The 24410-nt window shown below is 46.5% G+C and overlaps 1 protein-coding gene across 2 annotated transcripts; it reads right to left on the bottom strand.

Moving 5' to 3' along the window:
- On the bottom strand, nt 1-24328 carry Il10rb (interleukin 10 receptor subunit beta). 2 transcript variants are annotated; one of them, XM_090348852.1, is made up of 7 exons: nt 24191-24325; nt 22771-22894; nt 17427-17587; nt 14569-14735; nt 8979-9123; nt 5622-5776; nt 1-549 (listed from the first exon to the last, which is right to left on the bottom strand). In XM_090348852.1, exons 1-7 carry the CDS (start codon nt 24249-24251, stop codon nt 304-306), a joined length of 1059 nt encoding a protein of 352 aa, XP_090204978.1. In that variant the 5' UTR covers nt 24252-24325; the 3' UTR covers nt 1-303. The 2 variants fall into 2 exon arrangements, with proteins under 2 accessions (XP_090204978.1, XP_090204986.1); XM_090348860.1 differs by having other exon boundaries at nt 403-549; nt 8975-9123; nt 24191-24328.
- Nucleotides 24329-24410: the final 82 nt, after the last annotated feature.

Below are 24410 nucleotides of genomic sequence, written 5' to 3'. Positions count from 1 at the left end.
TCATTTTATGCCCGGGCTGGCTTTGAACCTTGATCCTTAGATCTCAGCCTCCTGGGTAGCTAGGATTATAGGCATGAGTCACCGCCCGGCTATAATTTATATTTTAATGAGTATAAGCGACTGAATTTTCAGTGGACAACTTTTTTTTTTTTTTTTAAATCAAAGTCTTTATAAAGCAGTGAGTCTCTGAGATGGAGTATTTTTGGCATCTGGGTCTTTCAAACTAGATGTTTGGTTGTGTGAACAAATCCAGAGCCTGAGATGTGTAGACGTGAAGTTTTCTTAGGCAGTGGCTCTCTCTGATCATTTCTCTGGTACTGACATTTGGGGTGTGGGGTTTTCCAGGTCAGCTGAGACTGTTTCTTCATTGGAAACTATCTCTGGAGGTCCTGGCCCAGATGGGACTCCTGAGTTGTCACCGCCACTGGGATTCTGCTTGCTGCTTTCACAGTCTTCTGTAATGATACTCAGTTTGTCGAAAACTTCATTCTCATCAGAGAATGGAAAGGAGAAAAAGAGACGCGTGCTCTGATGAGGGTGGCCCAAAAACTGTGGCAGAAAGAAAGGACAATTAATTATCAAATTGTTCCATTTCTTTTTCTGAGTCTTACAAATATTTTATTTTTATTTATTTTTTGTCAGTTGTGGGGCTTGAACTCAGGGCTTGAGTGGTATCCCTGAGGTCTTTAGCTCAAAATTAGTGCTCTACTGTGAGTAGCTAGAATTCTACTCCCTGAGTAATTAAAGTTATAGGTGTGAGCTACCAATGTCTGGCTAGGGGCATTATCTTTTCTGTGGGGTTGTGGGGTTTGAACTCTGGGCCTGGTTGCTGTCCCTGAGCCCTTCAGCTCAAGGCTACCACCCTATCCCCTGAGCCACAATGCCAACTTCCAGTTTTCTGGTGGATAATTAGAGATAAGAGTCTCATGGACTTTAGTGCCCAGGCTGGCTTTGAACCAAGATCCTCAGATCTCAGCCTCTTGATTAGCTAGGATTACAGGTGTGAGCCACCATGCCTGGCGCCTGGCCTGGTGCTAGGGCCATTATCTTAATTATTGGTCTGATATTTGGGCATTAGACTAGAATCTTGTAGACAGGACATTTCTTCTACTCTGTTCATGTCTATTCCACCTGCCTACACTAACAATGCCCTCTCACAAATTCAGGACCTCAAATTCTTTTGAGAAGTTTTGAATTAGATTTTTATAAATAAGCTGGTGGCTCAAGCCTGTAATCCTAGCCACTCGGGAGACTGAGATCTGAGAATTGGGGTTTAAAGCCAACTTGAGCAGGAAAGTTTTGAACCTTTTTTTTGATGTCAGTTGTGGGGCTTGAACTTGGGGCCTGGGTGTTCTCCCTGAGCTCTTCAATGCTAGCACTCTACTACTTTCAGCCACAGCACCACTTCTGGCTTTCTGGTGGTTAACTGTAGATGTGAGACTCTTATCTCCAATTATTTACCAAAAAGTGGAGCTGTGGCTCAAGTGGTAGAGTGTTAACCTTATGTAAAAGGCTCAGGGACAATGCTCAGGTCCTGAGTTCAAGCCCAAGGGCTGGAACAAAAACAAAAAAAGCTGGAAGCCAGGTGTGGTAGCTCACACCTGTAATCCTAGCTACTCAGGAGGCTGAGATCTGAGGATCTTGGTTCAAAGCCAGCCCAGGCACTAAACTCTTATCTCCAATTAACTACTAGAAAGCTAGAAGTGGCGCTATAACTCAAGGGGTAGGGCGGTAGCCTTGAGCTGAAGAGCTCAGGGGCAACGCCCAGGCCTAGAGGTCAAATCCCACAATCAGCCAAAAAAAAAAAAAAAAAAGCTGCAAGTGGTGGAGGTAAGAGTCAAAAAAGATAAGCAAGGGCCAGGAGCATGGCCTAGTGGTAGAGTGCTCTGTCTGGCATGCATGAAGCCCTGGATTTGATTCCTCCGTACCACATAGACAGAAGTGGTGCTGTAGTTCAAGTGGCAGAGCGCTAGCCTTGAGAGAGTCCATGTACAGTGCCCAGGGCAGTAGTTCAAGCCCTAGGACTAGCAAAAAAAAAAAAAAAAGAAAGAAAAGGCAACCAAGAGCATGAGGCCCTTGAGTTCAAGGCCAGTACTAGCACACAAATCAACAAACAAACAAATATGCTTAACGTAGCTATACAGCTTCGGAATACATCAAGACTGACAGAATTATAAGATGATTTAGACAAATGCACGATCTTCTTAATATAGCATAACAATATATGCATGAGTACACACACACACACACACACACACACACACACACACACACACACACACACACACAAGTTAATGGCTTCCTTCTGTCCTGATGGAGTCCACTCCCTGTGTCAACACTGGGCACCCTGGGGGCATATGCTGCTATACAACTTCCACTTGTAGTGTTAAACTTGGTCAAGCCAAGGGGGCTGAAAACTCTCAGAAAGGGCAGTTACCCGACTTCCCTTACCTGGGCAGCCATTACAAAATCATGAAACCATTTTGGAGAGAACCTCAGTTTTATACTACCTAGTGACCTCACCCATTTGGATACTAAAACCCTAAACTCTGACAGCTTGATACAATTGGTCTTTAACTGAACTGCTCACCTCACACCTTGGGGGTGTAACTCTGCTGTGCTAATCATTTGTTGCTGTTTCCCTAGAAAAAGATGTGGCTCAAGTGGCAGAGCACTGTCCTACCACATAAAAGACTGAATCAATCCCAGTACTGCCTCCCCACAGCAAAATAAATAAACAAATAAATAAATATATATACATATGTATATATACATATGTATATATATATATATATATATATATATAATAAAAATACAGAGAGAGCCTGCTAACTTTGGAGGTAAGAGCTCAGTCCAACTGACCCCTTTACTAAACGTATGCTGGCTTTGATCTGCCATGTACTCTTTCCTGTCTGTCCAAGTTTCTTTGATGGTGAAGATAAGCAGCCAAAAATAGCAGGTGAATAATAACTTAGTTTCCTCTAGTTTCTCAGTTAACAGAATACCACCCACCCACAGCCAAGGGCCTCCCTTTGTTCAGCTGTGGCTTTGCACAACTCTGATGTTTCAGTGTTCCCTGATGCTCTTAGCAATTTCCAGCTTCTCTAAAATACCTGTCTAGGGTCTCAAGTATTTTTTTTTTTTTTCTGTAGTGGGTACTGTCCTGGGCTACCCAGATGCCCTCTGTAACACTGACAGATGTTATAGCTCACAGCTGTGGGACTCGTTTTCAGGAAATGCCTCACATAGCAGAACAAGACCTTGTGTTCTTCTTGGGGTGGCCCACATCCTGTGCAATCCTCTCAATGGCTACGCTGGTGGCTGGGGGAGAGCAGGAGAGCCTTGGAAGGAGAGGAACAAGAGGCCTGTGGATGGCATGTAGGAGGAGGGGTGCCAGCTTGAGATGTGTAGATTTGTGGAATGCAAATTAATTCCAGCTGATAACTTCAACACAGAAAGGATACAGCCAAGCAGAGGGGAGGCCCAGCACTGGACATCTGCTGGCTTCTGTATGTGGCCTCAACAGGATCATGAATGGGCTTTGCTCTGGCCTAAGAGTGGTAGTTTCCACTCCCTTAGGCAGATGTACTCTAGCCCCTGCTGAACGTCCAGCTGGCCTGTGACACAGATCAGAGCTGAGCCCCCAGGTCAGTGCCAAGCCCCCTGGTAGGACGATGATTCTAGGGGAGACCAACTGGCCACTTGGGAGTGGGTTGAGGACATGGAGGCATTGCATCGTGGAAGGCACAGTGACACCTCCTGACTGCAGCTGACTCCAGGAATAAGTTATTACTATAGTTCGGCAGGGCCCTGGCCAGCACACGGAGGCCTTACAGAGGTTTCACAGGCAACAACTGTAGCTTGGATGAGGCACCTACACAATGCACAGGTTGATTTCTAACCCCTCGCTCCTCAATCAGATGCCAGGTAAGAGCCCGTGGCTCATGACTACAATCCAGCTATTCAGGAGGCTGAGCTCTAACAATTGTGGTTCAGAGCCAGCCTCGTTGGGAAAGTCCCTGATGTTTACCTCCAATTAGGCCCTAGAAAGCTGGAAGTGGAACTGTAGCTCAAGCTGTAGAGTACCAGTCTTGAGCAGACAAAGCTAAGGGACAACAGCCAGGCCCTGTTACTGGAACCCCATCCCCACCCATCTAAAAGAAGAAAAGGAAAAATGGCAGGTTGTGGCTCAAGTGATAGAGTAACTGTCTAGCAGGCTTAAGGCCCTGAGTTCAGTCCCTAATACTGCCCAAGAAAAAACTGCATACAGCCAATGCACCTTCAACCATACTTAAAATTACCTTGATTATTTATATCATCCAATCTAATAGACATTTTATGTAAATAGCCGTTACGACTATAATGAGTAGGGAATAGTGAAACAAATTTACAAGTTCAGTACAGATAAAAAATTAATTTAAATATATTTGATCTGCATTAATTTGAATGCACAGAAGCAGAATCAACATAGAACGGACCACTTATTTTATTTCTTAGGGTCTCTTCAGTTCTGATCTTTTGCTAGCTACATTTTTTCTTTTTTCTTTGGTTGGTCATAGGGCTTGAACTCAGGGCCTGAGCGCTTTTGCTCAAGGCTAATGCTCTACTTTTTTTTTTTTTTTGCCAGTGCTGGGTTTGAGCTCAGAAACTGAGCACTGTCCTTGGGATTTCTCAAGGCTAGAGCTCTACCACTTGAGCCTCAGCACCACTTTCAGCTTTTTTCTATGTAGGTGGTACCAAGGAATAGAACCTGGATCTTCATGCATGCTAGGCAAGCACGCTACCATTAGGCCAAACTCTTGGCTCCACTCTACCACTTTGAGCCACAGGGCCACTTCCAGTTTTCTGGTGGTTAATTGGAGAGAAAAATCTTATGGATTTTCCTGCCTGAGCTAGCTTTGAACCACGATCCTCAGGGCTCAACCTCCTGAGGAGCTAGGATTACAAGCATGTGTCCCTAGCGCCTGGCAGTTCTTTCTAAATCTTTGGAAAAACCCTCCCTTAAACAAGATATACACTAGAATTTCGGTCTCTCTTGGGTATTTCCAAATGAGCACAGCACTCTTCCTTCCCCTCTCACCTGCCTGATCTGCCTGCATTAGCCTAGTTGGGTCTTTCTTACATTTCTACCCTGAGAGCTGTTGTATACCCTTTTCCCCAGATCTGTCACTCTGTTCCCCAATCACGTGAGGCTTTGGGCAGAGATCACAGAAGAAAGGAGCTGTCCAGGTTCCAGAAAGGCTTTTGGAACAAACCTGCCTTCTTTTTTTTTTTGTCAGTCGTGGGGCTTGAACTCTTGGCCAGGGCGCTGTCCCTGAGTTCTTTAGCACAAGGCTACTACCTTACCCCTGGAGCCACAGGGCCACTTTTGGTTTTCTAGTGGTTAATTGGAGATAAGTCTCATGGACTTGCGTGCTCAGGCTGACTTTGAACCTCAATCCTCAGAGGTCAGCCTCCTGAGTAGTTAGCATTACTGCCTCCTTTCTTTCAAGCTGACTGAAAGACCAGAATGTGAGATGTGAGTAATTTTCCTGGAAAACCTACTGTCTAAAACTGGGTAGCCTTGAGTTTACAGCAGAACATGAGGAGTTTTGGAGTCTCCATTCTGCTCCACCCCCTACCTCTTTCAGGTGCTGCGGGAGAGCGTTCCCAGGGGCAAGGGTGTACTTGGTCTTCTTGTAAATGCACCATAGCAGAGCAAAGCAGCCGATGAGCAGCAGGAAGCCCGCAAAGACAGACACCATGAGGATGATGGGCACGATCCAGGGCGGAGTTTCTGTGGGGAGATGGGAGTGGGTGAGATTCTCTGCAGCTTGAGTCACAGAGACCTTAGGGCTGTTGTGTAACCACAATCGGATGGCAACCTCTGGAAATCAGACTCTCAAACGGTTCATCCCTAACAGTCTTCCATGAATACAGCTGCTGTCTGGAGGTTGCAGGGCTTCTCAGAGAGTTTTGTTCCTTTCCTATCTTCTTCAGGGTCTGCCCTGTGACACTACGGCTATTGTACAATAAATCAAAGGATAAGAAGAATTCTGACCAGCATGAGGCCGGGAGTGTGGCCTAGTGGTAGAGTGCTGGTCTAGCATGCACAAAAACCAGGGTTCAATTCCTCAGTACCACATACATAGAAAAAAGCTGGAAATGGTGCTATGGCTGAAGAGGTAGAGTTTTAGCCTTGAGAAAGCCCCAGGACAATGCTCAGACCCTGAGCTCAAGTCCCAGGACTGGCCGAAAAAAAAAAAAAAAGAATTCTGACCAGCTTTGTGAGATATTTATTACTAACTACCAAAATGCCAGAAGTGAAGCTGTGGTTCAAGTGGTAGAGTCCTAGCCTTGAGCAAAAACGCTAAGGAACTGTGCCTAGGTCCTGAGTTGAGGTCTACTCTCTCATGCATGCGCACACATGCACGCACGCACACACACAATCTTGGTGCATGTTACTTACTTTCAGGCTAACACTGTATCAGTCTGCTCTGGGTGAACTTTTGCATGAAAGTGGTAAACAGCTTAAGGGAAATGCAGACACTAGAGCTGAGTGGTAAGAAGTGAAAGAAGCCTCCCAGAACTCATGACTGATGACCCCAAACAAATTTCAGAGTCAACTGACATGACTAAGCTCTTGTTGGCTGTGTCTCAAGAGATAGGATGGTAGCCTTGAGCTGAAGAGCTCAGGGACAACGTCCAGGCCCAGAGTTCAAGTCCCATGATGGACAAAGGAAATGATGATGACCAAAAAAAAAGGTGGGGGGGGGTGCCAAGGGCAGATCCTTCCCAAGTCTGATGTTCGTGGCTGTTGCAGGCAAGGGATGTCTTCCTCAGGACTCAGGGGCCATTCCTTTGAAACTGCCAAGAAGTACAGTGAAGCCGGTGGCTAACGCCTAGAACTCTAGCTACTCAGGAGGCTGAATTCTGAGGATCACAGTCCAAAGTCAGCCAGGGTATAAAGGTCAGTAAAAGACTCTTATCCCCAATAAGCTACTCAGAAAAAGCCAAAAGTGGCACTGTGGCTTAACTGGTACACTGCTAGCCTAGCTGTGAACAGAAAGAGGATCAGGGACAGCACCCCAGCTCTAAGTTCAAGCCCTAGGACTGGCAAAAAAAAAAATAAAAAGTACCCAGGAAGTCTAAAAGCACCTAACTCTGATAAATGCCAGTTGGCAGACTCAAGTGGCCTCATGGCAATGGCAGTGATCTGAAATTTGTCACTTTTCCACTTTCCTGACGTCCTCACCATCTTCCTTTAAGACACCGGGTGTGTGCTGGTTAGAGGCTAGCCTAGCCAGGACGCTCTCTAGACCCTCATCTTAGCCAACAGAAAGCTGGACACAGTGGCAAGCCCTGTCATCCCATCCACACAGGAGGTAGAAATGGGAGGATCATGGTCCAGACTGACCTGGACATACATGCGAGACCTTATGCAAAAGATACAGAAAAAAAGGGGAGGGTGAAGCATAAGGTTCAAATAGTAGAGCATCTGTCTAGTAAATGCAAGGTCCTGAGTTTAAAATCTCAGCACTGTCACAAAAAAGGATCTGGTCTCTTCTCGAGAAAGAACTCAACAGTTCCTAATGCAGTTATTATCGATAACTGTGCGTGTGCACCGGTACTAGGATTTGAACTTAGGACTTAAGACACTCCCCCTTACCTTACTCACCCGGCCAGCATTCAACCATTGGTGACTGACTTGAATAAAGTGTTCTTACTTGCTTTAACTAATCCTGCTACAGAGTTGACTGTGGCCATGCGTGTTCTCAGCTCGTTCTTCAGTACCAGCCTCCTTCTGTGGCAGTCCTGGCTACTTGTTCTCCCTAAGGCCAATGCTGCTCTCCTCCATGAGTAAGGCCCATGGATATGGTGCCGTGCCAGCTAGAGGCAAGAGAACCAAGCCTTCAAGTCATCTGAAAGGGACTATTTAGGGGGCACACAGCAACTGTCACTTAGTTGCAGCAGATTGGAGAACCCTGAACAACAATGGAACTGAGTACTGAGCTCTGTCTGTATGGGGGGATGTGTGAGAGACCTGCTGAACCCTCTGCCTACCACTCACCTGCCCTCCTCAGCTGCCTGTTGTGTTTCTGCTGTCAGATCTTCTGATGTCCAAGCCTGTGTCCTGCCAGATTAGAACTCTATCCCATCTCCCCAAGAATTCACTCCAGTGAGACAAACAGGGGCTGCTCTCCTCTACATGACACCCTGCACCTAGGACTCACTGGGTTCCTTCTTGGTGAATGTGGAATCCTGCCATAAGCTGGCTGGAGCTGCCCTAGGCTGCTGACATTCCAGATGTGGAGAAAGTTCCAGACTCTTACTCACCCATCCTTCCATTCATGTTTTAGCAGGTCTAAAATGTGACATGCATCAGAGTTCTCAGGGCCCCTCAAAGCACTGAGGATCCTGGCACCAGTGGCTCACACCTTTAATCCTAGCTATTCAGGAGGCTGAGATCTGGAGGATACTGGTTTGAAGCTAGCATAGGCAGGAAAGTCCCTCCAATTAACCACTCCTCCCACCCCCAAAAAGGCAGAGGGGGAGGTGTGCCTCAAGTGGTAGAACACCAGCTATGTGCATGGCATCCAGGCCCTGACTTCAAGCCCCAATACTGCCCCTCCAAAAACAAAAACAAAGACGGGACATGTGCACCCAAGACGGAAAGTCAACTTGGGGAGGGAAAAGAGGGCTTGGCTCTGCTGGGTAGTTCCAGGAGGCTCTATGTGTCTTGTTTCAGAGAGCTGAGAATAGTAAAAGCACAGCACAAGTGGAATCACTGGATGGCCACCTGTTCCATTCCCTTCAGACTGAGAGTGAAGGAACTGCTTCAGAAAGGGGCGTCTCCTCTGATGTAAAGCTGACCAATCAGGACTGGAGACTATTTGGAGGCAGGTCTGCAGACTGCTCAGCTGGATGGCGTGGTGATCCATGTAGGACCCATCTGCTGGGCTCAGAGCAGGCAGAATTCCGAGATACATCTCACCTACCATCATTCGTTCGCTCACAGACAGGCTCACTCCACTGCCCCATTTTGTTTCGAATAGGAACAATGCCTTGAACTTGAATGCAGTAAGTTGTCCAGGGCTCCAGGTTTTTGAGGACCTCGAATTCATTCTGAAGAGTAACTTGAATCTGGTTGAGTGTGGAAAAGAACACAATAATCACATGCTTCAACACAGAGGAGTCCTCAGTATTTTCCCTCATTTTTGTTACTGGAGGTTGGAACACAGGACCTTGTGCTTGCAAGGCTGGCAATACACTACTGGTGTTTTCTTGGTTATTTTTAGGATAGGATCTTACCTCCCGCCGGGGTACACACCTGAAGCATGGTGCTAGGATCCTCAGTGCACTCCACCCTGTCCTGTCCCTGTCGAGAAGCCTAGCATATTTTAAATTTTTTCCTGGAGCTGGAATGGCGGTTTTCCCAGTCTCAGTGCCTCTGTAGCTTGGGTTGACAAATCAAGATCTTCCCATTCATTCCCAGACTCCCAAGTGACTAAATGGCACGTACGAAGCATTGGCTTCAGGTTTCTTTTTTTTTTTTTTGCCAGTCCTGGGCTTGAGCTCAGGGCCTGAACACTGTCCTTGGACTTTCTCAAGGCTAGAGCTCTACCACTTGAGCCTCAGCACCACTTCTGGCTTTTTTCTATGTATGTGGTACCGAGGAATCGAACCCGGGTCTTCATGCATGCTAGGCAAGCACTCTACCACTAGGTCAAACTCCTGGCCTTCAGGTTTCTTTTCTTTCTCTTTTTTCATAATTACCAAGTTATTATTTCTGCCTTAGACTCAGCGTAGGAAAGAGCGGCTGCTCTCCTAACTCATCTCAGATCCTGACACCATGTCAGGGATGCAGCAAGACTGCCATACTGACAACCAATGCCTGAATTCTGAAGCTTTACTGACATCAACCATCACGTGTGCCCTTAAAACAAAAACAGGAAGACTAGTTTTAACCCAGGCCTCAGTGCCTCACAACTGTAATCAGAGCTACAAAGGAGGTAGGAATTGGGAGGATGGGGGTCCCAGGCTAGCCTAGGTATAAGTATGAGACATCCCCCTCACTCCCTATCCCGCAGTAGGATGCAGTGCCATGCACCTATTATGCTAGTTATGTGGGAAACTTAAATAGGCAGATTGCTATCTAGACCAGATACGGCATATACGTGAGAGCATATTTAAAACAAACAAAAAAGTTAGTGCTAAAGGCATGCGTGGTTCAAAAGGTAGAGAGGCAACCTAGCAAGTACAAGTCCCTGAGTTCAACCTGTAATACCATCAATAAAAAGATACAGGCCGGGAGTTTAGCTTCGTGCTTGCCTAGCATGCACGAAGACCTGGGTTCGATGTATGACATACATAGAAAAAGCCGGAAGTGGTGTTGTGGCTCAAGTGGTAGAGCGCTAGCCTTGAGAAAACCCAAGGACAGTGCTCAGGCCCTGAGTTCAAGCCCAGGACTGGCAAAAAAATAAAAAAAAATAAGCCAGTTTTTAATATATTGCATCGTGTCTCATAAAAATTCAAATGTTGAGCTGAGCCATCTAACTCCTATAATCCTAGCTACTCAGGAGGCTGAGATCACAGGTAGAAGCCAGTCTAGGCAAGAAAGTCCGAAAACTTTGATCTCCAGTTAACCACTAAAAAGGCAAAAGTAAAGCTGGAGTTCAAGTAATGGAGTGCTAGCCTTGAACACAAAATCTCAGGGACAGCATGCAGACCCTGAGTTAAAGTCCCAGGGTCAGCACACACACAAAAATTATATGTTGAGGCCAGGAGTTTGGCTTAGTGGTGGAGTGCTCGCCTAGCCTGCATGAAGACCCAGGTTCAATTCCTTGGTACCACATACATAGAAAAAGCTGGAAGTGCTGCTGTGGCTCAAGTGGTAGGACTCTAGCCTTGAGAAGGCAGTGCTCAGGCCCTGAGTTCAAGTCTCATGACTGGCAAAAAAAAATTGTATGTTGAAGTCCAAACACCAGATGCCTGTAAAACATAGTCTTCTATGGAGGTAGTCTTTCTTTTTCTTTTCCTTTTCTTTTTTTTTTGCCAGTCTTGGGGCTTGAACTCAGGGCCTGAGCACTGTCCATGGTCTTTTCTCAAGGCTAGAGCTCTACCACTTGAGCCACAGCACCACTTCCAGCTTTTTCTGTGTATGTAGTGCCGAGGAACTAAACCCAGGGCTTCATGTATACTAGGCAAGCACTCTACCACTAGGCCACACTCGTGGCTGGGATTCTTCTTTTGTGTACTAGTATCTCCCAACCTGGGGGGTTCTGCTCTTGGGGGGGGTCTGCCTCTGATTTGGTGGCTAGCGTCGCTAAGACATCTCAGTTGAATTTGAATTGAAGATTTAATTAGTGCTACAGTTCTGAATCTGAGGAATGAAAATAGTTGCTGGTAACCAAGGGAAGTGAAAGAGCTTACAAAGTGGGTACAGGCTTAAAACAAGAACTTTCGCAATTAGTTCTTTATCTGCGGAGCTGATGTGGATGGCTTGCTAGTATTTCTTCACTCAGCACACTGTGTTGGAGTCTGGGACCCCAGCTACCCAGGAAGCTGCAATCTGAGACTCTCGGTTCAAAACCACATTGGGCAGAAATGTCTGTGAGACTCTTATTCCCATGAAGAAGCAAAAAGCCAGAAGTGGCTCAAGTGGTAGAAGCTTCAGCCTTGAGCATATGCTCTCTCAAAAGAGAGCATAAAGGCCGTGAATTCAACTTACACTATTGGCACAGAAAGAAAGAAGCAAGGAAGGAAGGAAGGAAAAAAGGAAGGGAAGTGAAGGAAAGAAGGAAGGAAGAAAGAAAGAACAAAAAACAACACAAGAAATGTAATTCCTAAAGGTCAGTCATGCTATTGTTCATGGAACCAGTCTTGCAGAAACACTAGGTTTCCATTCTATATAAACTTCAGAGTGATACTGTGGGCACGGATGAGGGAGGAGTCAGAGAGCAGGTGGCCTTTTCAGGAACTCGGGGGCCTTCATACACAGGGCCAGGCAAAGTGAGAGAAGAAATGCATGATACCAGACGCCTGTGCTATGGGCGTGCTTTAGATAAGAAGCTAAGTATAAGAGACGGTTTGCCTTTCATGCTTGGTGTAGGAGGCATTCAACCGTCGTGGTTATGGCACTGGATTTTTAATTAGAGGGTGCTGTTTCTCTCTGTGAGGGGGAACTGCGTTTCATCTCTGGGTCCAGGGCTTGGCTGAGACACCTGGGCTTGATAAGTAGTTATGAAACTAGATATGATAAATTGCTTTTCAGGTACACATTTCCTGGGGCCTTGGCTATAAGCAAAACTGTCTTTTATGTGACAATTTCCTGTACTATGATTTAACTGTGTATGTCTTCCAATTCCTTCATTGAATTTAATCACCAATACAATAGTATTAGGAAGTCATGACTCAGAACCCAGATGCAGCTCGACCAGCAACCTTCTATAAGAGGTGTGAGGGAGGTGTTGCTGTTTGTTTTTGCTTCTTTCTTTTTGTCGGAAGGGTGAAGAAAGGGAGGGAAGGAGAGTGAACAAATGTAGTCATGCTATTTGGAAGACACTATGTGGAAAAGGCACTGTGCAACTATGCAACTTGTAGACAGGGACAAAAGGGTGCATGGGGTAGAGTGAAGGGGAGGGTGATGCCATACAGAAAAGAAATGTGCTCATTACCTGACTTATAAAACAGTAATGCCCCTGTAAAACACCTTTATAATAATAGCATATATAGAAAGTTGTTGTTGGTGGTGGTGGTAAGTGGTGGTCGTTGTCGTGGGACTTGAACTCTGGGCCTGGGTACTGTCGCTGAGCTCTTCAGCTCAAGGCTACCACCCTACCCCTTGAGCCAAAGTGCCACTTCCAGTTTTCTATTGGTTAATTCGAGATAGAGAGTCCCACAGACTTTTTCGATTGGTTAATTCAAGATAAGAGTCTCACAGACTTTCGTGCCAGGATGTCTTTGAACCATGACCCTCAGATCTCAGCCTCCTGAGTAGCTAGGATTATAGGCATGAGCCACCCTGCCCGGTATATAATTATATTTTTTAAAAATACAGAAACAGGGCTGGGAGTTTGGCCTAGTGGTTAAGGTGCTTGCCTAGCATGCACGAAGACCCGGGTTTGATTCCTTGGTACCACATATATAGAAAAAAGCCAGAAGTGGTGCTGAGGCTCAAGTGGTAGAGCTCTAGCCTTGAGAAAGTCCAAGGACAGTGTTCAGGCTCTGAGCTCAAGCCCAGGACTGGCCAAAAAAAAAAAAAAATACAGAAACAAAGATGTGTGAGGGAGCAGTTCATCCCATTTGCCTTTCATCTTAGTCTAAGGATACAGCAATATGCCCTCATATTAGAGGCAGAGAGAAGCTGGGCTCACGCCTGTAATCCTAGCTACACAGAAAGCTGAGATCTGAGGATGGCAGTTCAGAACCAGCACAGACAGAAAAGCTGGTGAGACTATTGCCTCCAATTAATCAGAAAGGAGGTGAGGGTCAGCCTTGAGTGGTAGGAGTCTCACTTGAGAACATGAGGCCCTAAGTTCAGAGTCTCACTTGAGAACATGAGGCCCTAAGTTCAAGCCTCAGTAAGTGACACCCCTCAAAACAAATAAATAGATAAATAGTGACAGGAGTCATGCGGAGACAGGGACAATGCTACAACTAGGTCTTTATGTTCCAAGCCAACCCTTTAAAAGAGAGTGGCTGGGCCGGGCACTGGTGGCTCACACCTGTAATTTAGCTACTCAGGAGATCTGAGGATCACAGTTCAAAGACAGCCGAGGCATAAAAGTCCCTGAGACTCTTATCTCCAATTAACCACCAGAAAACCAGAAGTGGCGCTGTGGCTCAAGTGGTAGAGCGATAGCCTTGAGCTGAAGAGGGACAGTGCTGAGGCCCAGAGTTCAAGTTCTACAACACACACACACACACACACACACACACACACACACGAGGAAGGGAGAACTGGGGTAAGAGGTAGCCCTTGAGTGGGGGTGGGGGATGGAGTGAGGTCACAATGGGTTTGGCTCATCTGCCCTGTTTCTGGGGTCTGATGCCACAAAACAGAAGTCACTCAGATCACCTGATTCAGCTGACTCCAACTTCCCCTGGCCTGCTGCTGCTGACTCAGTCTGCTTCTCCTGCAACTTCTCTTGTGAGAAAAGGCAGTTCTCAAGGTACAGACTTCCCACTCAATGTTCCACACATTTGCCATGGGGCTCTGAGAAGCTTGAGCTCAAGATACCAGTCATCTTTCTGGGAAGCTTTTGGCTTTGACAGCACCAGACCCAAGGCCCCTCTGGAACCCACGTGCTGGCCTCATCCTGGCCTATCAAAACTGAGCAGAAGGAAGCATGGTGGTTCATGCTATCATCCTAGCTACTCAGGAGGCTGAGATCTAAGAATCATGGCTTAAAGTCAGCCTGGGCAGAAAAATCTGTGGGACTTTCATCGCTAATTAACCAGCAAAAGGCTGGAAGTGGAGGGGTGGTGGCTTCAGTGGTAGAACGCTGGCTTTGAGTGAAAAAGCTAAGCAAGAGTATGAGGCACTTGGAAGCCAATATCTGAAATGCATCTTAACACCAAGCTCACCTTCTCCGCATGTCCCTCTTTCCAATACTGCACATTGTAAGCCAAGGAGGGATAAAAGTCCTTCATGGTCCAAGTTCCTGGTTCATTGTGAACTTGGGGGGCTGAGAAATGCATGTGTAAAGAATCAGCAAAGGCTTCTATATGTATTCCAGGAGGTCCAAGAAGGGCTACGAAGAAAGCAAAAGGAGAATCAAAAGTCACATTTTCAAAAGTTGACCATTCACTTCATATTTGTGCCAGACAGTAAGTGTCCTGAATGGCACTGCTCTTTTACCCATACCCATGACACTAACTCATGTGGCCAAGGATACGGTGGATTTTGATTCTTTTTAAAAAAAAATCGGATGAAGGTAGTCTTTATTAACTGAGTTTATGTTTGTGGAAATTTGGGAGGCTGTGAACTTAGGATTGTGGTTCAATGATAGCCCAGGCAGATACATCTATAGGACTCTTCTCTCCAATTAACTAATAAAGAGCCAGAAGTGGAGGTATGGCTCAAGTGGCAGAGATCTAACTTTGACTGAAAAAGCTAAGAGACAGCATGAGGCACTGAGTTCAAGCCCCTGTACTGGTTCTGGCACGTGCACATGGGTGCGAGCACACTCACATACACAAAACGATGTGCCTGGCACAGGGGAGTTAGTCAATTATAACAGAAGGAACAATGAATGGCTGTCTTGTGTTCTTCTCTGACCATGGCTACTTTTGATAGTCTGCAAATGGATTTACTTTTACCATTCTAAGATGGTCTGAAAGCAGACCAAGAGCACCTGACAGTTTTCCAAAGCAAGCTTAAAAGCACTTTCTTGTCACTAAGACATATAAATATCCCAAGGCAAATAAGTATCCAAAATAAGATAGAGATTACGAAGAATGTAGATTTTGGGTTGGAATCTTTGCTAGGCCATTGTTTGACTTTCCAGTAGGGTACTTAATCTGTTTCTAAGGGAACTGTGTTACATGGAATCTAAAAGGATTTGTGTGAGTATATGCCAGTACTGGGGCTTGAACTTAGGACCTTGAGCTCTTGTTTGGCTTTTCTATTCAAAACTGGTACTCTACCACTTGAGCCACATCTCCATTTCCAGCTTTTGGCTGGTTAATTGGAGATGAGAAACTCACAGACTTTTCTGCTTGGGCCCTCTTTGAACCAGGGCCCTACAGCCCCAAATCACTGGTCTATTTGTTACTAGATGAAGGTTCAACCAGGTTAGTTTAGACCTGACCTGGAAGTCTTCTTTCCAGCTTGCCAACCAGCCTGACTTTATAGAGCTGCCACCAGCTGATCTTCTTCCCCGTCCTTCCTGTGGGCTAGCTGCCTGGCTGTGTCTTCATAATTGCCTCTATTTTCTGTCTTTTGGGGTCACGTTTGTTTGTTGGAACTTCCAAACTGACTTCCAGAAAGCTGTCCTCAGGAGCCTTCCTATTCTCATGAATGGCCCTGATCCTCACTCATTCACATTATTACATCATAGTCAAATTATCAATTGTTATTTACTTTTATTTTTTTGCCAGTCCTGGCTTGAACTCAGGGCCTGGGCATTGTCCTTGAGCTTTCTCAAGGCTAGCACTCTACCACTTGAGCCACAGCACCACTTCTGGCTTTTTCTATGTGTATGGTACTGAGGAATTGAACCCAGGTCTCTTATTTATTTTAGTGATTGGTTATCTTTTCCTGTCTCAACAATAAATTTTTGGCCTGTGTGTGTGTGTGTGTGTGCAAGTAAATAAGTATTCCCTAATACCTACTTACTTAAATTCTGGGACTTGCACTCTTAGTAGCATTCTTTTTTTTTTTTTGGAGGGGGGGAGGCGCTAGTCTCAGGATTGAGTTCAGGGCCAGAGCACTGTTCTTGGGCTTTCTCAAGATTAGAGCTCTACCACTTGAGCCACTGTACCACTCCTGGCTTTTTTCTATGTATGTGGTACCAAGGAATCGAACCCAGGTCTTCATGAATGCTAGGCAAGCAGTTCTACCACTAGGCCAAACACCCAGCTCTCTTAGAATACTAGCTATAATTAAGAACATTACTATCACTTGAGTCATACATTCAGTTAGCTTTTTTTTTTTTTTGCCAGTCCTGGGTCTTGACCTCAGGGCCTGGGCACTGTCCTTGGGATTTCTCAAGGTTAGAGCGCCAACACTTGAGCTATTGCACCATTTCTGGCTTTTTTTTTTTTTTCCTATGTATGTGGTACTGAGGAATTGAACCCTGGTCTTCGTGCATGACAGGCAAGCATTCTACCACTAGGCCAAACTCCCAGCCTAGCATTTTTTTTTCTTTCTTTTTGCCAGTCGTGGGGCTTGAAAACATGGCTTGAGCACTGTCCTTGGGCTTTCTCAAGACTAGAGCTCTACCACTTGAGCCACAGCACCTGACTTTTTTCTATGTATGTGGTACAAAGAAATCAAATCCAGGTCTTTGTGCATGCTAGGCAAGCACTCTACCACTAAGCCACACTCCTGGCCCCTACAGCTAGCATTTTTATTTATTAACTGGAAATAAGATTCGGTTGGGACTTTTCTGTACAAGCTGGCTTCAAACTATGATCCTCAGACCTTCACTTCCTGAAAAGGTAGGCATGATCCACTGGCACCTAGCTTTCAACTTCTTAAATGCTGGGGATCTGAACTCAGGGCCTTGTGGTTGTGATGGGCAGGCATTCTATTACCATGCCCCCAACTTTTGCCTATGAGGATTCTTTTAAATCTAGACTGTTAAATTAGCTTCTTGCACAAGGCCATCCACTGTGGGTACTCAAAGGGCTCTTGTTGATGGATCAATCAGTGTGAAAATTAAAAAGACAAGACGATGACATACAACAACAACAACAACATGGAACACAAAATGGCTTACTGTCATCCTCAGGAGAGAAGGGGATGGCCACCCACTTTGAATGTTCATTTGCGAATTCAGCCCTGACTCTCAAGGTGTAGTTGCCATATTTGGAAAGACCAACGAAATCACACTGTGTCGAGATGATGCTGTTGCATACATTCTGGAATCCCCTGTAACTACTACATAATCAGAAAGACAAAATCATAAGTGTGTCAGCTGGGTGCTGGTAGCTCACACCCCTAATCCCAGCTACTCAGGAAGCTGAGATCTGAAGATCACAGTTTGAAGCCAGCCTAGGCAGAAAAGGACCATAAGACTTTCATTTCTAATTAATCACCCAAAAGCTGGAAGTAGAGGTCTGGCACAAGTGATGGAATGCTAGCCTTGCGCATAAGAGGCTCTAGTCCCAGCACACACAGATACAAAATGAGTTGTAATTTTTGTCTTTGAGGCTAATGTGCTTTATTCCCTCTGCTACCAAAGATTAAGAGAGGATAGTGAGAGAAAAAAGCCTATAATCCAGGCTGGCCTCAAATTTATACTCTTCTTCCTCATCCTCCCTACTGCTGGAATTCTAGGTGTATGCAACAATGTCCAGCAAATTCTTAAACTCTTAAGCAAATTGTTAAAATTAAAAAAACATTCTTAAAACATTGAGAGATAATATGCACAATTTATGTTACCATCTTCCAAACTGTTTCCTGAGTGATTAATGATCCTTGTCGTATCATTAGGCCTTTGAAAACCAATCCTCCCATGGCCAAATAATTTAGGGGGAAATAGCATCAAACACAAAAATAGGTGTTTTCATAACATAACTTCTCAGTGTTTAAGAGTCCAACAAGTACCTACGTCTCACCAATGGGATAAATATTCGATATATCTGACTGAGACACCTTCCTCTATCATCGATTTTTTTTCTTTATTGGCATGTATTAATAACACAAAGGGGTTTCATGGGACTTTTTCTATACATGTTTGTAATCTACTTTGATTCAAACTCAGCCCCTCTCAAAGCAGCACAGGGCACCATCTGAGGGCATGCTAGTCACACATTAACTAGAATAAGACTTCAAATAGTGTCCTAAAAATGACTTGCATGAAAATTATTCTGGAAAATCCCCTACAATAATTCGAAACACGCAGGCTTCCTTCCTGTAAGTGGGGAGGCTGTCTGACTGGTTTTCCACTGCACCTGTCCAGGTGCCAAGGCTAATTTGACTGCCTTCAAAAGCAGTGATTATGGTAAAGGTGATTAAAAAAAAAAAAAAGCAACATTAGTGGTGCTGAAGGCCAGGCACAGAGAGCTGGGGGGTGTCTGCTCACTTCCACTCAGCTTCTATGGCTTCAGAGCCTTGACTACATCACTCCTTATTGCACTTTTTTTTTTGCGAGTCCTGAGGCTTGAACTCAGGGCTTGAGCACTGTCCTTGGGCTTTCCTCAAGGCTAGAGCTCTACCACTTGAGCTACAGCACCACTTCTGCCCTTTTCTATGTATGTGGTACTGAGGAATCAAATCTAGGTCTTCACACATGCTAGGCAAACACTCTACCACTAGGCCAAACTCCCATCTCCATACCGTATTGCATTTTTAAGTCAAGTCCAGAGCGTTGCAAAAAATTTCTAAGGATCAATGAGATAAAAGAATCTAGGCACCAGTGGCTCATGCCTATAATCCTAGCTACTCAGAAAGCTGAGATCTGAGGATTCCGGTTTAAAGATAGCCCTGGCATAAAAGTCTGTGAAACTCTTATCTCCAATTAACCACCAGAAAACTAGAAGTGGCACTGTGGCTCAAGTGGTAGAGTGCTAGCCTTGAGCTGAAGAGCTCAGGTCTAGCCTAAGTAGCTATGACCATAGTCATGCACCATCAGAACCTGGCTGTAAGAGGCAATTTAAACGGTGATTCTCCTAGGCCTGTGGATTAATTAAAAGTGAGGAAACTGACCCTCCACTTTGGATCTGTGCTCTTTGATCTACGCCATTCCCTGCTATAATTACAATCACCTTGGGCTCCAGAAAGGAGGGGATTCATAGACAAGCAACCTGTGACAAAAGGCAACTTGTCCCTCAAGACAGGCAATGCCATGTTCCTATCATCAAGAAAACAACCAGAAGCTACAGACCACCTGCCAGGCCTATAGTCAGAGGCCACAGTGTCATAGCCCAAGCAGCCCATTCCTGTGGTCTGCACTGCTTTAACTATGCATGACTCCCTCACTCCTTGCTTCAGGTTCTCCCTATTTAAGCCAGTTTGCACCCCTGAAAACAGCTGAAGATGTATTCAAGTGCGGTATTCTCCTGACTGCCATGAAATAAGTGTCCTTTCTCTTTCAGCAAGGAAAAAAAAAAACAATAAAAGGACAGAGATTAAAATCTGGAGCCCTGGCTCAGTGGTAAAAGTACTTACTAGCAAGTACATAGCCTACCAAGCCCACAATCCCGAGTTCAAACCCCAGTGCTGGAAAAAACAACAACAAATAAAACGGTGGAATGTTGAGATATTTGGAAAAGGGCCTTCCAGGAGGTATTCAGGCTTAGAGTAGGATGAAGTGCCCAAACTGGTGGTTTGGTAAGGAGGTGGCACACCCTTGTTTCCTAACAGTCACCCAAGCAGAAACAGTCCCTTGGCCCAGGAACTCCAAAATTGCGAGCCAAATTACACCTCTGTCCTTTTACAAAATGCCTAGCCTTAAGTATCCTTATAGTAACAAAACCCTGATACAGAGGGAAGTTAATGCTCCACAGTGGAATGGGTAAGCTTTATAGAATCAGTGGAGAAAACACAAGCCAAAATGGTAAGACCAATCAGAACCAGATAAGCGCCTCAGAAAAGTAAGCCAGTGGATGCTCAACTATCGATCGAATGACCTTGTTACATCAATGTTGAAGTTCCTGAACTTGGTAAGTGTGCTGTAGGTAATATTACCCTTGTTCTTAAAGATCCTAAGAGGTAAAGGGCATGATTTATGAAAGAAAAGAGAAGGGAGAAGAGAAAAAAAAATGGCAACTATTAAAAATTGGTGAATCTGATGTAATCTATCTGGAAGTTCTTATTACTACATTTGAAAAATTTGGAACTTTCTGTTAAGGTAAAATGATCTCAATTAAAAAAAAAAAATCCTGGGGGGCCGGGAGTTTGGCCTAGTGCACCAAGACGGGTTCAATTCCTCAGCACCACATACAAAGAAAAAAAAAGCTGAAGTGGTGCTGTGGCTCAAGGGTAGAGCTTTAGCCTTGAGAAAAGTCCAAGGACAGTGCTCAGGCCCTGAGTTCAAGCCCCACAACTGGCAAAAAAAAAAAAATGTTTAAGGCGGGGCATTAGTGGCCCATGCCTATAATCCTAACTACTCAGAAGGCTGAGATATTAGGACCACTGTTTGAAGAGAGCCCCAAGTCCAAAGACCCTTATCTTCAACTAATTACCAGAAGTAGAGTTATGACAGTGCCAGCCTGGAGCAAACAAGCTTAGAGTGCCCAGGAATAAAAATATTGAAAACTCTTGGCACTAGCAGCTCATACCTGTACTCAGGAGATCCAGAGGATGGAAGTTTGAAGCCAGGCAGAAAAATCCTTGAAGCTCCTATCTCTAAATTACCAGCAGGAGCTAGGAAGGTGGCTTGTGGTAGAGTGTTTGCCTAGCATACATGAACAGAAAAAGCCTGAAGAGGCACTGTGGCTCAACCGGTAGAATGCTAGCCTTGAGCAGAAGCTCAGGGACAGTGCTCAGGCCTTGAGTTCAAGCCCCTGGACTGGCAACGACCCCCCCCCCCCAAACAGCACAAATCAGAGCTGGAGGCATAACTCAAGTGGTAGAACACTAGCAAATAAGTCAAACAAGCACAAGGCCCAAAGTTCAAACCCCAGGACCAGCAAAAAAACAACAACAACAACAACAAAATAAAACAACAGGATTCATAATGTGGCCTAGTGGTAAAGTGCTTGACTAGCATGCACGAAGCCCTGAGTTTGATTCCTCGATACCACACACACACACACAGAAAAAGCTGAAAGTGATGCTGTGGCTCAAGTGGTAGAGCACTAGTCTTAAGAAAATCCAAGGACAATGATCAGGCCCTCAGGACTGGCAAAAATTAAACAACAAATAAATAATGCACAAGGGGACCGGGAGCATGGCCTAGTGGTAGAGTGCTCGCCTGGCATGCACGAAGCCCTGGGTTTGATTCCCTGGAACCACATACACAGAAAAGGCCGGAAGGGGAGCTGCAGCTCAAGTGGCAGAGTGCTAGCCTTGAGTAAAGAGTATCCAAAGACAGTGTCCAGGCCCTGAGTTCAAGCCCCTACCCCCAAACAAAACAAAACACTATACTTCAACAACATCTAGTCCAGGACTATCTTATTCTTTTTTCCCGGACTTTGTGGGCCTTGAGTATGTTTGTACAAATGACAGCTGTAGGAAAGAGGGTGAGGTTATTGGGATAAGAAAGGGCCCTTCCCCTGCTGTCCCTGAAGGTCAGGCCTGCCTTCCTACTTTGAGTCCCAGGAGAAGCCCTGAGTCACCTGCTGCTATTGGCTACCTGGTGGGAAGGCGTGGACTTCCACCCCCAGTTGCTGGCAAACACACATAGATGAGCAAGACAAGGAAATAGTATTCAGACCATGGCCCAGGTAATTGTCTGGCATGAAAGCAGCCACCCATCCTTCCAAGTTTCTACTGTTACACAAGAGAGCTGTGATCAGCAAGGAGCTGTCTTCTTCCTGCAGCTGTCTTCTGGCTGTAGGGAAGCTTAGCAGGCTGTGTGTATCACCTGAATCCCTGGACCCTGTGGCTGGTGCCAGTCTCCATGGTGGTGGGTCTTCTTGACAGCCTCGTTTCTTAAACAGCTGCTATCTGTACACTGTGGACTTTTAGCAAAACTAGTCTAATCAGATGGTGACAGCAGGAGCATTTTTCTCTTAGAACATATCAATCAGGCTAGTGGCTCATAACTCTAATCCTAGCTACTCAGGAGGGCTGAGATCTGAGGCTCTTGGTTTAAAGCCAGCCAGGGCGGGGAAAAAAGGCTGTGAGAGAGACTCTTAATTAACTAGCCCAAAGGTGGAATTGGGTGTGGTTCAAGGGGTAGAACACCAGTCTTGAGCAAAAAGGCTAGGAGTATGAAGCTGTGAATTCAAGTTCCACACACACACACACACACACACACGTAAAATCATAAACCAACACAAGAAAGCCTACAAAGGAAGAGTTGATTGCAAGAATTTCCTGCATAGAAAGAAATAGGCAAGCAAGGCGGTCCTTCTAGACTACTATGGTCACACAGGTAACAGCAGCCCTCCCTCAATCCCTCCTGCAGGGTCACCATCTTTTAGTACTCTTCTGCTAAGAACCCGTGGACCTACCTTTTCTGCTGAGCTGTGAAAGTCAGGTTCCCTTTGTCAAAAGCAGGTGACTCCCACTGTAGAATGTTCTTGAAATTAACAGAGTTCATTCTGACATTTTCAGGAGGGGGCACCATTACTAATGCTGTAGAAAAAAAGGAAAATTTTCAACACTTTTCCTCAAAAAGGTGGCCCAAGAAAAGCCTCACGTCCCACACTTAGATTTCCATGGCAACCCTGTGAGGAAAGGGGAGACGGATATTAATGCACCAGAAAGGCTGGATTTCATTTCAAGCACCAGGAGAAGAAACTTCTGGGTGGGAAGTGAAGAGATCATGGTGATCTGGATTGAGGTGGGCTGGAAAGGATGGGTGGGTTATGGTGGGGCAAGAGGATTTCAGAGGTAGAAAGCTCTAGGTTTCTGATATATTTAATGCAGAGAACTCAAAGTTGAACATCCAATGCCCTGATCAATGAATCCACGAATTTCAGCTGCCTTAGACTGAAGAGATACTTAAGTAGGAAGTGAGGGAGACAGCAGAACAAACGCATCTGGGAAGACTTATGCTAAGGCAAATGTTTCTCTCTCTCCTTCCTTTCTCTTTCTCTCTTTTTCCCCCCTTCTTTCTTTCTTTCTCTTTGGTGCCGGTATTGAAACGTGAAATCGGGGCCTCCTGGGAGCTATTCCTTGGTCTTTTTCACTCAAGGCTCTATCACTTGGCCCAGAGCTCCACTTGTGGCTTTTTGATGGTTGGGGAGCCTCACAGACTTTGGGATCTGTAGCTAGGATTACAGGGGTGAGCCACTGGGGTTTCTTCTAAGTTTTTAAACACACGAAAGCAAGGGAGAAAACTCAGGATAAAGCACCCAGCTGGCCTCTGCTGGAAGTTCCCGTGTGGGGAAGGAGAGCTGGCTGAGAGGTGGGAAAGAGGTCCGGCAGGGCGGAGCGCAGGGCGCATCCCCACCCGGTGAAGGGGGGCCGCGAGCGGCTGGCATCTGGACCTGGCTTCCTCCAAGGGGCTGAAATGTTGGGTCCATGGGAAGCCCAAGAGGTGGGGGCGCCAAGGGGCAGAATCCAGAGTTCAGGTGTGGGAAGGGAGGACCCAAGAGGAGCGGGCGGGGTGGCCGGGAGGCTTTGGGGTGCGGGGAGGGGTGTGGGGCTCCTTCCCGTCCCAGGGACTGACTGCAGGAAGATCTGGCGCAGCCTCGGTGGGGGGCTTCGGCTCTTTCAGGAAAAGGAAGCTGGAGCCCAGCGGCTGGGGGCTGCAGGGCGATGCGCCCGGGTCCGCCCTGGAGTGCGGCCTCCGCCTGCGGGCTGGGGTCCCGCACGGGGGGCCCGGAGGGCGGCATCCCTGGTGCCGCCGCGCCGCCCGCTCCCTCTCGGGGCGCTCGGAGCAGCCCCCGCCCGGAGCCCGCCCGGCCTGCGCCCCGCACGGCTCACCTGACACCAGCAGCCCGCCGAGCAGCCAGCACGCCAGGATCCGGGCCAGGCCCCGCGCCATGGCGGCGCCCCGCGCGCGGGGCTCGGCAGGGGCGGCGAGGGGCTGCGGGAGGCCGGGCGGCGCGGGAGGCCGGGCCGCGCTTCCGGGAGCCGGGGCGGGGTCGGCTGTGACCGCTGGCCCCGCCCCGGGCGCGCCCGGCCGGCCCGGGTCAGAGGCCGG

Source organism: Megascapheus bottae, chromosome 1 (genome assembly GCF_031878675.1).
Source record: "Megascapheus bottae isolate mThoBot1 chromosome 1, mThoBot2.hap1, whole genome shotgun sequence".
Lineage (NCBI taxonomy): Eukaryota > Metazoa > Chordata > Mammalia > Rodentia > Geomyidae > Megascapheus > Megascapheus bottae.
This window is presented reverse-complemented; position numbering and strand designations above follow the sequence as displayed.

What these genes read in the sequence shown, in the direction of transcription:
- Il10rb (XM_090348852.1), bottom strand. Translation starts at nt 24,251, where the DNA reads ATGGCGCGGGGCCTGGCCCGGATCCTGGCGTGCTGGCTGCTCGGCGGG. An exon ending in TTCACAGCTCAGCAGAAAAG is followed by an intron (nt 17,588 to 22,770) that starts GTAGGTCCACGG and finishes CTGATTATGTAG; the next exon opens with TAGTTACAGGGGATTCCAGA. An exon ending in AAGAGGGACATGCGGAGAAG is followed by an intron (nt 9,124 to 14,568) that starts GTGAGCTTGGTG and finishes ACACTCAACCAG; the next exon opens with ATTCAAGTTACTCTTCAGAA.